Source organism: Astyanax mexicanus, chromosome 12 (assembly GCF_023375975.1).
Source record: "Astyanax mexicanus isolate ESR-SI-001 chromosome 12, AstMex3_surface, whole genome shotgun sequence".
Lineage (NCBI taxonomy): Eukaryota > Metazoa > Chordata > Actinopteri > Characiformes > Acestrorhamphidae > Astyanax > Astyanax mexicanus.
This window is the reverse complement of record NC_064419.1, coordinates 46,637,884-46,651,033: the sequence shown is the minus strand read 5'-3', so window position 1 is coordinate 46,651,033 and position 13,150 is coordinate 46,637,884. Positions and strand designations below refer to the sequence as shown.

The 13,150-nt window shown below is 34.3% G+C and overlaps 1 protein-coding gene across 2 annotated transcripts in view; it reads left to right on the top strand.

Moving 5' to 3' along the window:
• The window catches only part of faf1 (Fas (TNFRSF6) associated factor 1), a 163,029-nt gene that overhangs the window by 110,057 nt on the left and 39,822 nt on the right, over positions 1 to 13,150 (top strand). For both annotated transcript variants that reach the window (XM_049486053.1, XM_049486052.1), the window contains exons 14-15: positions 6,800 to 6,936; positions 8,252 to 8,340. In XM_049486053.1, coding sequence (XP_049342010.1) covers positions 6,800 to 6,936; positions 8,252 to 8,340 — 226 coding nt within the window. The remainder of the gene's footprint in view (positions 1 to 6,799; positions 6,937 to 8,251; positions 8,341 to 13,150) is intronic.

Sequence of the window (13,150 nt, the reverse complement as noted above, 5' to 3'; positions counted from 1 at the left end):
GAGAGAGAGAGAGAGAGGGATGGATGGATGGATGGAGAGAGAGAGAGATAGAGAGAGAGATAGATAGATAGATAGATAGAGAGGGATGGAGAGACAGGGATGGATGGATGGAGAGAGAGAGAGATGGATGGATGGATGGATGGATGTATGGAGAGATAGATAGAGAGATGAATGTATAGATGGAGAGAGAGATGGATGGATGGATGGATGGCGAGATAGATAGAGAGATGGATGTATAGATGGAGAGAGAGAGAGATGGATGGATGGATGGCGAGATAGAGAGAGAGATGGATAGATAGAGATGGATGGATGGAGAGAGAGAGATAGATAGAGAGAGATGGATGTTTGGTTGGAGAGAGAGAGAGATGGATGGATTGATGGATGGATGGCGGGTGAGATAGAGAGATAGATAGATGAATAGAGAGAGGGATGGATGCAGAGAGAGATGGATGGATGGATGGCGAGACAGAGAGAGAGAGAGACGGATGGATGGATGGATTTTCACTATATTTGCTTCCTTGATCACACGCCAGACAGCTCTGACCAATCAGAGGAGACGATGTGCTCACGTGGTTTATTGGTGCGCATTTTGGTGCACGAAACCAAACAGAGGGAGAAACGCTCCAAATAAACAAACTCATCCACTGATCTGGACCATAGAAACTTTTTACAACTACAGGTTATAATCAGCTAATTAAGATCTAATTCAGAAATTCTTACAACCAAGCTGAGATGTTTTTTTATAGTAAAGTAAAAAAGTAAAAGTAAAAAAGTTTCCTCTATACAATGTATCATTTATTCTTTATTCCAGTGCAAAACATTGTCTTTATCTCCCCTCAAACATACAAATATATACTAGTATTTTAATTATAGACACCAATGATACAAATATAAATATATTAGCATTTTACATCTCTTACACTCGTTCTTTTAATACATTTACATATCCACTATAAAAACGTCTAGCGTCTTAAGAAGAACAAGTGCGTTTAAGCGCACATTTATTCGATTGGAACCACTAGAATAAATTATTCTTAATCTTTTCGCTTATTTAAAAGAATAGGCATTTTTTTATTTGTGTTGATTGTTTTCTATCTATTAAATTTAGTAAGATGTGTTTTGTTTGTTTTGCCACTGAAGCTGATATAGGGTGTACAGTGACAGAAAAAAATCACATTGGCGTGACTGTTTTATAATTCATTACAATTAATTCTGTCATGCTGTTTGACTGGTACATGGTTTTATTACATGTTAGCTACATTAGCCTCATAGCTCCAGTGCAAACCTGCAGAAATAATTTGCCCAAGACTCTCAGACACGTCCTGAATGGCTAATACCATCTGAGAACTGTTGGAACTATTGTTTTACAGCGTTTTCAGTTTCTGAATCAGTTTCTCTGATTTTACTATTTATAGGTTTATGTTTGAGTAAAATGAACATTGTTGTTTTATTCTATAAACTACAGACAACATTTCTCCCAAATTCCAAATAAAAATATTGTTTAACACTTTATAATAAGACTACCTTTATAATGGGTTTATGAATGATTTATAAAGGAGTTTATTAATATTTATTAATTAGATTGTTTTTCATCAGTCAGCATGTAAACCTGTCATATTAGTACTGTATAAGTGTAATTATGTTTAACTATTTACTATAAATTAAATGACTGTGTGAACAACAGATCACTGATGCCTTTTTAATTGATGTGTTATAACTGCTTATCAAAGGTTTTCAAGGTATTTACAACCTAATCAATAATAAATAATAATCTAATTTATAAACCATTTTTAAACCCTTTTTAAAGGTCGTCTTATTTTAAAGTGGTACCAAATATTGTCATTTAGAGCATTTATTTGCAGAAAATGAGAAATGGCTGAAATAACAAAACAAAAAAAAAAAATGCAAAGCTTTTAGACCTCAAATAACAAGTTTATATTTATAAAGAGTTTTAAGATTTCAGAAATCAATATTTGGTGGAATAACTCTGGTTTTTAATCACAGTTTTCATGCATCTCCGCATGTTCTCCTCCACCAGTCTTACACACTGATTTTGGATAACTTTATGCTGCTTTACTCCTGGTGCAGAAATTCAAGCAGTTCAGTTTGGTGGTTTGATGGCTTGTGATCATCCATCTTCCTCTTGATTATATTCCAGAGGTTTTCAACTTGGTAAAATCAAAGAAACTCAATTTTTAAGTGCTCTCTTATTATTTTTTCTCCAGAGCTGTAGATACACTACCTGTGCAGTCATGCTGGAGCTGAGGCAAGTCTTATTAAAAAAAAAGCAGTGTGTAAGACTGGTGGAGGAGAAAACTGTGATTAAAAACCAGGATTATTCTACAAATATTAATTTCCAAACTCTTAATCAGGAACTTTTTTGGTGTTTTATATTTTGTCCCTCACAATCACAATTTTAGGAAAAATTAAAAAGGAATCCTTTCTTTAATTTCCAACAAAAATCTGTTTGTGAAATCCAACCTGCTTTGTTCAAAAAAGCGGAAATGGACAAATAAAAAAAATGTGTAATTATTTGTTTCTAATATTTCCTGAAATTAAGATTGTTAGGGACAATGTCTTATTTTTTTTCCAAAGCTGTAGATACAGTTCCTGTGCAGTCATGCTGGAGCTGAGGCGAGTCAGATCTGAAAAAAAAAGCAGTGTGTAAGACTGGTGGAGGAGAACATGATGCCAAGATGCATAAAAAACTATGATTAAAAACCAGGGTTATTCCACCAAATATTGATTTCTGAACTTTGAAGCAATTTTTAGGAAAAATAAAAAGGAATCCTTTCTTTAATTTCCAACAAAAATCTGTTTGTGAAATCCAATCTGCTTTGTTCAAAAAAGCGGAAATGGACAAATAAAACATTTGTGTAATTATTTGTTTCTAATATTTCCTGAAATTACGATTGTGGGGAACAATGTCTTATTTTTTTCCCCCGAGAGCTGTAGATACAGCACCTGTGCAGTCATGCTGGAGCTGAGGCGAGTCAGATCTGAGTCAGGAAGTCAGTCTGAGTCAGTGTAGAGTGAAACTCCGGCTCTGAGTGGCCTCAGCGCGTGACCTGATATTGGGACACTCCCCTCGGAGTTACAGTGTGGGAAAAGTCTTCAGAAGTGGAGAGTATGAAACGAGTGAGGCGATAGGAAAGAGAGATATGTGAAATGTCATTCTCATTAGCCGGCTGCCCGTGATGAGATGTTTAAAAGGCCAGGTGTTGCCAGTGTGGAGGAAAGAACTCCCCTCAGGAGCTCAGAAAACTCTTTAACATTCTCACACATTCATTCCGCATCACTGCTGTGACACTCAGCCGCCAGGTTCAGCAGCGGATGGGAAATTCTGCAGATTCTGCAAGTGTATTCATATTCTGGCCTGTTTTTAATGGCAGAGAAAATGCTTAAGATTGCATAAAAATAAAGGAGTGAAACAGTCTGTCTTCTAGGTTTTCGTGTCTTATCTTATATCGTGTTATATCAGGAGATATGATATTCAGCTCTGGAAAAAAAATTAGACCACTTAAAAATGAAGAGTTTCTTTGATTTTACCAAATGTAAAACCTCTGGAATATAATCAAGAGGAAGATGGATGATCACAAACCATCAAACCACCAAACTGAACTGCTTGAATTTTTGCACCAGGAGTAAAGCAGCATAAAGTTATCCAAAAGCAGTGTGTAAGACTGGTGGAGAAGAACATGATGCCAAGATGCATAAAAAAACAGGGTTATTCCACCAAATATTGATTTCTGAACTCTAAATCAGAAACATTTTAAAGTTTTTTTTTTTAGTAAAAATGAAAAATCCTTTCAAGTTCTTACTCGAATTTCCAACAAAAACCTGCTTTGTTCAAAGATGTGGAAATGGACAAATACAAATATGTATAAATATACATTTTTAATCTTTCCTGAAATTAAGATTGTGAGGGACAGAAGTGAAAAAATAATTTGTATCAAATGTAATATACTTTATGTTAATATTAATATTTAAAAACACATTTTGTACCATACTAAATGGAAAATAATGATACTAAATTGGGTTTTACACCCAGTTTTTAATTTTAAATTTAGCTTCAGTCAGAGAATTGAACTGATAAACATTACACTGACCCATTATGCTTTAATGTTTTCATTATATTAAAATATTGTATGACCTTATGTATCACTTTTTGACGTTACTTCTAAGACAAAGTAAAAACAAAAAAAATATTCGTTAATCTATCTCCAAAATCGTCAAGAAAATTGTGTAGTTAATTTTTTTTAAATCAAGATTTTAAGGGGCAAAAATGGAAAAACTAGATTGAGTAGAGGACAATACAATATGATTTTGACTATACTAGTCCTGTACAGCCAATATGTATGTATGTGTATATATATATATATATATATATATATATATATATATATATATATATATATATATATATAAACAGCCAGTTTGTGAAGGTTTTAAGCAGATTGAAGTTAAGGGCTGTATTTTATTTAATTTTATTTAATACGAGTATAGTGTTAAATCGAACTTAAACCTGCAGTTTAGCAGCTATTCTAGCCATGCCACTTTTTAATGTTTTTATCGTCCAGTCTAAAGTATTTCTATAGTGCCTGGGCTGCTTGTAGAATTGTGTAGAAGTTTCCTCTGTCAGTAAAAAGCAATCTCTCAGTATTTTGTGAAAGAATAGGAAGCTTTATTCACCTTTTCGCAATTGCTCTTTCTATTTCAGTGAAGTACTCAATAATTTCATTCAACTCAATTTATTCTCCTAATAACCTGCCGTCCACCTCTCTCTCTCTTTCTCTCTCTCTCTCTTCCTTTTTCCCCCACCTCCTTTCTTTCTTTCTTTCTTTCTCTACCCCTCCGACCCCGTGCACTCGTTTGTTCCATCACCCTATTTTACCTGCCTGTTATTAAGGCTGCACTTATTAAAGGAAGAGGAGAGAATCTAATCTATATTTGCATTCAGTCTATAGCAATTCATTAATATTATGACATTTACTGTGAGCTCTGCGCGCCGGCGTGCTACCCTTTTCCTTCGGCGAAATGTTAATTTAAAGTTCTGTCTTTGTAATGGAATAAGAAATCCTCCCTGGCCTATCAAATTCAGCGAGGCTGGCGCGGAATACTAATTCCTCTCGCCGGCGTATTTAGAGAGATGGAGGTGTCACTCAGAAAAAGAAAAGAAAAGAAAAGACAGATCTTTTTTTTTTTGGTTTTGCTTTGTTTTGTTCTTCTTTTTTTGACTTAATACAGTACGGCATATAGTGATGTGCCAAAAGTGTTGGGACAAAAACTAGTATGGTGTCTAGTATATACAGCTCTGGAAAATAATTAAGAGATCACTTAAGTTTCTAAATCAGTTTCTCTAATTTTGCTGTTTATAGGTTTATTTTCAAGTAAAATGAACATTATTGTTTTATTCTATAAACATCTCTCCCAAATTCCAAATAAAAATATTGTCATTTAGAGCTCAGACCTCAAATAATGCAAATTAAACAAGTTCATATTCATAAAGTTTTAAAGTCATAAGGTTTTTGATCAGTATTCATGCATCTTGTCATCATGTTCTCCTCCACCAGTCTTACACACTGCTTTTGGATACCTTTATGCTGCTTTACTCCTGGTGCAAAAAATCAAGCAGTTCAGTTTGGTGGTTTGATGGTTTGTGATCATCCATCTTCCTCTTGATTATATTCCAGAGGTTTTCAATTTGGTAAAAAACAAAGAAACCCATCATTTTTAAATGGTCTCTTATTTTTTTCAGAGCTGTAGAGCTTCATTCAGTACTTTTGGGATGAGTTGGGAGTATTGTGAATGATGTGATAAAGAGGTGCTTGTACAGCACATCCTCACGGAAGCTAAGATTATACCCATAATTTGTATTTAGTAAGTAGAGCATTAAAACAAAGTTTCTTTCCCAGTAACTTTCTGTGGCTGGTTTACTGCTTTATTACTGCCTCAGATCATCGCATGTACTTAAATGTATACAATGTTTTGAATCATTGATTCCAATTTGCACTCTATTCTTGAACCGATTCACTCAGTAATTCAACTCTACACTCGACCTTATCGTTCAAGATTCTCAGAGGGTCCAAACACCACACAGATCACATGATAATTTAACAAACTGGCTGTTTATTATCAAGTGGAATATTTTATAATTGCTCGTTAACTCGTCCCATAATCTGTCCTTATTAGCTGAGCCTGATTTAAACTTGTAATATCTTAGTAAGTAAAGTTAAATATGGCCTTTTAACTACGATTCTGAGCTGTTTGAATGAGTAAAAATCTGTTCAGAATGATGTTTATAAACACTGCAGCCCAGAAAAAGACACTTTTTTGTCAAATAGCCCACCTCATTTCTTCACCAGCTTTCTGAAACCTGGTGCTTTAAGACGATAGACGATGCTCCCATAAGGCTTACAATGCTAGTGATTGGGGCATAGCCTTACCCATACAAAGAAATCACGATTTTTAACACGATTAACAAACTGAAAGTGGCTCTAACTCTGATCTCTATTACTACTGTGGCCTTGACATGAACATGCTGGCTAGTGTTCAGCCGTGCTCACAAGATAACACCTCACAATTTATACACAGATGTGTATCGTGCATTTCCAAGCTGACCCCTGAAGAAACATTTTGTGATGACTGTCCATACTTATATCCTATGATTTTGGCATTCCTAATAACTTCTGTTGAGCTGTTTTATTTTTTTGTTTATTACTTAGTTTTTGTGCATTTCTATTGTTCCATTCATTCATCCATCCATTTTTTTCTTTTCTCTTTGTTTCTTCTTTTCCAGACTGCTCACTATGTGTACGAGGCACTTCGGAAGTGTTGTAGCACAGACCATTCGGACGTACAAAACCGACCAGTTCCCCCTGCTGCTGATCGTCATGGGGAAAAGAACATCGAATGAAGTTTTAAACGTCATTCAAGGTAAACCTGCTCAATGGATAATGCTGAGAAAGTTCTGTTACTGGTGTTCTTTGCTGATATAGATGTTGTATAATATATATATATATATTTTTTTTTTTAAGACTGCATTTTTTGGACTATAAGGCACATTAAAATCCTTTAATTTTCCACAAAATGAACAGTTCGCCTTATAATCTGGTGCTCCTTATGTATGAATTCTACCAGTCAGGTATTAAGGAGCGTTAAAGCCAATCTGCTAAAGTACAGCATAATAAGGGTAAAATCTTTAGTTGAGTTTCTCCAGCTCTAAGGCTGGAGCAGTATCAGCATTAGCCGCTAACCGCAGCGCTAGTTCTTTTGCAGTTCAGAGGTGAGTATATCGGACCGTAGTCTGTGTGTTTACCGTAAAACAAGATATGTGGGAGGAACCACTAGCTGATAGTGCTCTGGTTTACCTGAAGTTCCTCAGCGTAGCGCTATTGGGTGGCATTTACTAGCACTAAGCTCTGCTGCTTACTGTGCTAAAATACTGTAAATCTAAGCTTACTGTTAATAAATTCAGGAGAGTTTTCAGGAGAGAAATCTGTCTAGATTAACATCCAGTACTCGTTTAACTTTAAAAGAAAATGTTTTTTTTTGTGGTTGTTTTTTAACACCTGCAACACCCTTATTCCTTACTATTGTTGCTTAAAATGAACCTTATAATCCAGTGTGTCTTATATATGAATTAGACCAGAAAATAGTCCCTTATTTATGGTGCGCCTTATAGTCTGCAAGATATGGTAGCTTGTTAATTTTCACCTGATACTTTTGAATGCACTTTTGATCAGGGTTGAAACGATTGAGTAGCTCAAAGACTCGAGGAATTCTGTTATTCTCTTCTGCCCCGAGGAATCTGTTATATAGTTGTAAAACGCAAAGCAAATATGGCACAATACACTTCTTACCTTAATAACTCTATCAACGTATGGGTTTATATGCAGTGTTTTGAATCATTGATTCCAATTTGCACTCGATTTGTGAACCGATTCACTGATTGAGTTGGAACTCTACAGTCAGCTTATCGTGTAAGTTCATCAAAGTGTCCAAATTCCACACAGATCACATGATAATTTGTAATAAATCATGATTTTGGTATCTTGACAGCACTGTTCATTACAGTTTTATTTTAAAATTGTTCTTTAACCAATCAAAAATATGTTTTATCTGATTACTCAATTAATTAAAGGTATTTTAAGTAGAATACTTGATTTAATAAAATATTTAAAAGCTGCATTCCTAATTGTGATGCTTAATGCTCTATTAAAATCTGTGTGTGTGTGTGTGTGTCCACAAGGTAACACGACAGTGGACGAGCTGATGATGAGACTCATGGGAGCCATGGAGATCTTCACATCTCAGCAGCAGGAGGACATAAGAGATGAGGTGAGAAACAGCAGTGAACATGTGCTGATTTAATTTACCCTTTTCACACCTGGATTAAGGCTCCTGCTGAACACCGTTAGTATTCTGTACCTGTACATCCCTCAAGATAACATTTTTTCTTCTTCTTTTTTTTATAGACAATTTTTTGTTATATTAGTCGTTTTATTTAACACCACTGGTATACACTTTAATGAAAAAATTAATATTTGTAGCCAGAAGGAAGCGTCTGAGTCTCTCTGGTTAAGAGCATCTGTTAAATATCTTAAATTTCTGTAGGTGGAATTATTCTAGGTGCATCTTTTGCTTTGACAAAGGGAGTAATTGTATTAAAATACCATAATAATGTAATTACACACTTTTAAACAGCACTGAACTAACTATTTAGAATATTCAGATATTTAAAAAATTCTTACAGCATTTTTTTCGCACTATAAGGCGTGCTTAATCTTTTAATTTCCACAAAATCAGGAAAGAAATCAGGAGAAATAAAGCCACTTAAGCTGGAGTACAGCATTATACAGGCGTTTCAGTTTAGTTTCTCCATTAGCATTAGCTGCTAACCGTTCTAAGTGCTAGCTCTTTCGCCATTTAAAGGTGAGAGTCATCGACCTCTAGCCTGCTGCGTACCCTGGCTAGCACTGCTGAAACAGCATTAGCATTACCCGCTAACCATAGCTCTAAGCGCTAGCTCTTTTCCTGTTTAGTGTTAATACAAGCTATGTGAGACTAGTGGCTAGTGCTTGTAGTTATCCGCTAATACTAATGCTGCTGCACCCAGCCTTAGTGTAAATCTGGAAATCTGAGCTTACTGTATATAAACTGAAGCACTTTACTCACTACTCACTCATGTAAACACCAAAGTTTTTAGGAGCGAAAATCTGTGTATATTAGCATCCAGTGCTCGATTTTAAAATGTTTTTTTTTTTAGTACAAAATAAATATGTAAGTATTTATATATTTGAAGGAATACTTAGAAGAAAAAAAAAACATGGCGGACTCTTTTTCCTTACTAAGTGGTATAATGCACCTTATAATCTGCCAAATGTATGAAAATAGACCGGAAAATAGACATTTATTGATGCCACACCAGATAAAAAGGTACACTATATAGTGCAAACAATACAGTAAGTATGTTCAATTAATAAAACAATCAAATTAAACTTTAAACTTAAATTTTATACAGACATGTGACATACCAGTTAATCCACATTAACAGCTTAATAGGTTCCCCTCAAAAAATAAACACAATTGGCAATATTATGGTCAATAAAAATGATTGAGGTGTCCATATATTGTACGATGAGTCGATAAAGCAGGCAATAATACACCAGGCCAGAAAACTTTTAAGTTTTAAAATGAAATAAAAATAATTTTGACCCAGTGTCAGAGTCTCTCTGGTTAAGGGCATCTGATAACTACCTTAAATTTCTGTAGATCAGTTTCTTCTAGGTGCAACTATTGATTGGACGAGGGGAGTAATTGTATTAAAATACTGTAAAAATGTAATTACACACTTATAAACAGCACTAAACTAAATTTTTAGAATATTCAGATTATGAAAAAAAGATTACTGTAAGCCAGGGGTGTCCAAACTACAGCCCGCGGGCCATTTGCGGCCCGTTTCCCGCGAGGTATTTTAGAAATAGAATGAAAGTTGACCCGCTGTTAAGCAGGTTTTTATAATGTGAGATTCAAAGTTTGAACGCTAGGTGTCAGAAACGGGCAAAAGAGTCTAAAAGCGGAGAGGGTGTGCATTTCTAGTGCAGAAAAACAGGGCAAAGAGTCTAAAAGTGAAAAGGGTGCGCATTTCTGTTGCAGAAAATCGGGCCAAAGAGTCTAAAAGTGGAGAGAGTGAGCATTTCTAGCTCAGAAAAACGGGGCAAAAGAGTCTAAAAGCGGAGAGGGTGCGCATTTCTAGCGCAGAAAATCGGGCCAAAGAGTCTAAAATCAGAGAGAGTGCGCATTTCTAGCGCAGAAAACAGACTAAAGAGTATAAAAGCAGAGAGAGTGCGCATTTCTAGCGCAGAAAAACGGGCAAAAGAGTCTAAAAGTTGCCGAATTAAGGAGTTTAATATTAAGAGACATCATGAAATGAAACATCAATTTGAAAAATCTTAGTTTACACAACACTGTCAAAGATAAAGATAGTAAGTCAAGTAAAATGGTGTGTAAATTAAATAATCAGGAAAAAGTATTATTTAAAGTGGTATATTTCATTATTTGTTTAATTGCAGAGTCTGTGGCCCGTGACTTCAAATATATTTCCCTTCTGGCCCCCAACAAAAAAAGTTTGGGCACCCCTGCTGTAAGCTTTTAAGTTTTAAAATTGAATAAAATACATTTTTGACCCAGAAACCTGATAGTAAGAGTTTCTACAGAAGCAAGTCCAGACAAAGAGCCGCTGTTTGCCAGTCTACAGATTGACCCAGTCATACAGTGGGGAAGAATACAGGCTCTGAAAATCCTAATTCATTAGCTACTGTGTTATAGTCTGGGGTTCTGTCGTGATCACAAAGTGAACAGGATGCCATTTCTATATGCTTTCACTGCATGTGGTCACAGCTTGTTTTAAATCGATGCCCTCTGTTCAAACAGACCCACGCACAAAGACCAGCACAAAAAACAAGATGTGTGTGTGCTGTGTCCATTCAGTAATCCTGCGTTAAGAGTCTTTTGCGTGACCTATTGTATCTGTTTCATACGGCAGAAGGGAGCACTGTAAAGAATAAATAACCCACCCACCCACTCACACACCGTGCATTCAGAGAGCAGCAGCAGCACAAAGCAATGTGTGCTACAATAATATCACAATATTACCGAAAATGAGAAATGGCTGAAATAACAAAGAAAGACGCAGAGCTTTCAGACCTCAATAATGCAAAGAAAACTAGTTTTAAAGAAATAAAGTTTTAAGAGTTCAGAAATCAATATTTGGTGGAATAATCCTGGTTTTTAATCACAGTTTTCATGCATCTTGGCATCATGTTCTCCTCCACCAGTCTTACACACTGCTTTTGAAAAAAAAATGAATGCCTCTCCAGTTCAGTTTGGTGGTTTGATGGTTTGTGATCATCCACCTTCCTCTTGATTATATTCCAGAGGTTTTCAGTTTGGTAGATACTGGATTTTAAAATACTTCTGTAGAAGTTAAAGAAGTATTAATTCAAGCTTTTTACTCTTTAAGTAAAAGTATAAAAGTATTTGGTTCAAAACTACTTTAAAAAGTATAAAAGTAAAAGTAATGTAAGGGGGGGGGGGAGCTATTAGGAGTAAAAGCAGTGTGTAAGACTGGTGGAGGAGAACATGATGCTATGATGCATAACAACTGTGATTAAAAAACAGGGTTATTCCACCAAATACTGATTTCTGAACTCTTAAAACTTTATGAATATGAACTTGTTTTATTTGCATTATTTGAGGCATCTTTTTTTTGTGTTTTCACCCATTTCTAGTTTTCTGCAAATAAATGCTCTAAATGAGAATATTTTTATTCGGAATTTGGGAGAAATGTTGTCTGTAGTTTATAGAATAAAACAACAATGTTCATTTTACTCAAACATAAACCTATAAATAGCAAAATCAGAGAAACAAAATACATATAATATCCTAGTCATAAAGCCATATTAGTCAAACAGAATATGATTTTGAAATCATAATTTTTTTATATTTGTCCTTCGTCAACAGTAGGAAATGTTATTTAATTATTTTTTAATAGTGCACCAGTATTATATATTATCACAGACTCAGCTGTGGTTCAGTCTGTAAACTCAGTTGTTTTGGTTCAAGTCTGAGAGCTCGTATCAGGCAGGTGAGTGCAGCAGTCTGAGGTTTGGAGGGAAATGTTCAGATAGCAGACGCAGGTTAGTCATCCCCTCTGGCTGCTTCTCTGAGTTAATTTCTGATGACATCTCACTGTATTTAACGCCATGCTGCACTGGAACGCTGTAAAAAAAATCATCATTACATGTGAAAAGCAACAGAACTCATGTCTACTGTTCTCTGATAGCCTAGTTTATTTTTAAATTGGAAACTGAATTAAATTTATTTACAGTTTAGTTTATACAGCATTATACAGAGTAAATAATTTATTATAAAGTATATTAGCGACATGCAGTAAAAGAAGCCCATATTAATTATAATAAGAATCATTTATAACTTATAAGAAGGAAATTAAGAACCAAATAAACCAGCAGAAAAAAACAGAAAGAAGTATGAAAACACACAATTAAATCCAATAAATAATATTTAATATTAAAATGGTTGATTAATAGAAAGTAAAATCAAAAAAGGAAAAACAGTGTAAGACAATAATACAGTAATAAATCACAATTGATCAAAATGTATGATAATACATTAGAATAAAAAAAAAAAAATCAAAAATAGATGAGTAAAGGTCAGCTAAAGCAGTGACCGACTCTGTGGAGGTTAAATAAAATTAATTCTATTATTAATTCTAGAGATGATTATATTGTAATCTTATATCTTATAAATAAAAATAAAAAAAAGTTTTTTATAATACAAAAATTATGAACAAAAATGAACAATTACAAATAGAAATAAAATAAAAGTACCAGTCAAAAAGTTAGATAATAAAATGTTAAGTAAATTACAATTGATTTTATGAATAAAAACATCAGAAGAACAAAAATAATTAAGTAGTATGAGTAAGAACATTTATTTAAAAAATAGAATAAATAAATAATTATAATTAGTTACTCCAATAATTATTATTCATTTTAAAAGGAAAAAAAGGAAAAAATATAACAATGCAAATGGAAATAAAATAAAAGTACCAGTCGAAAAGTAAGAT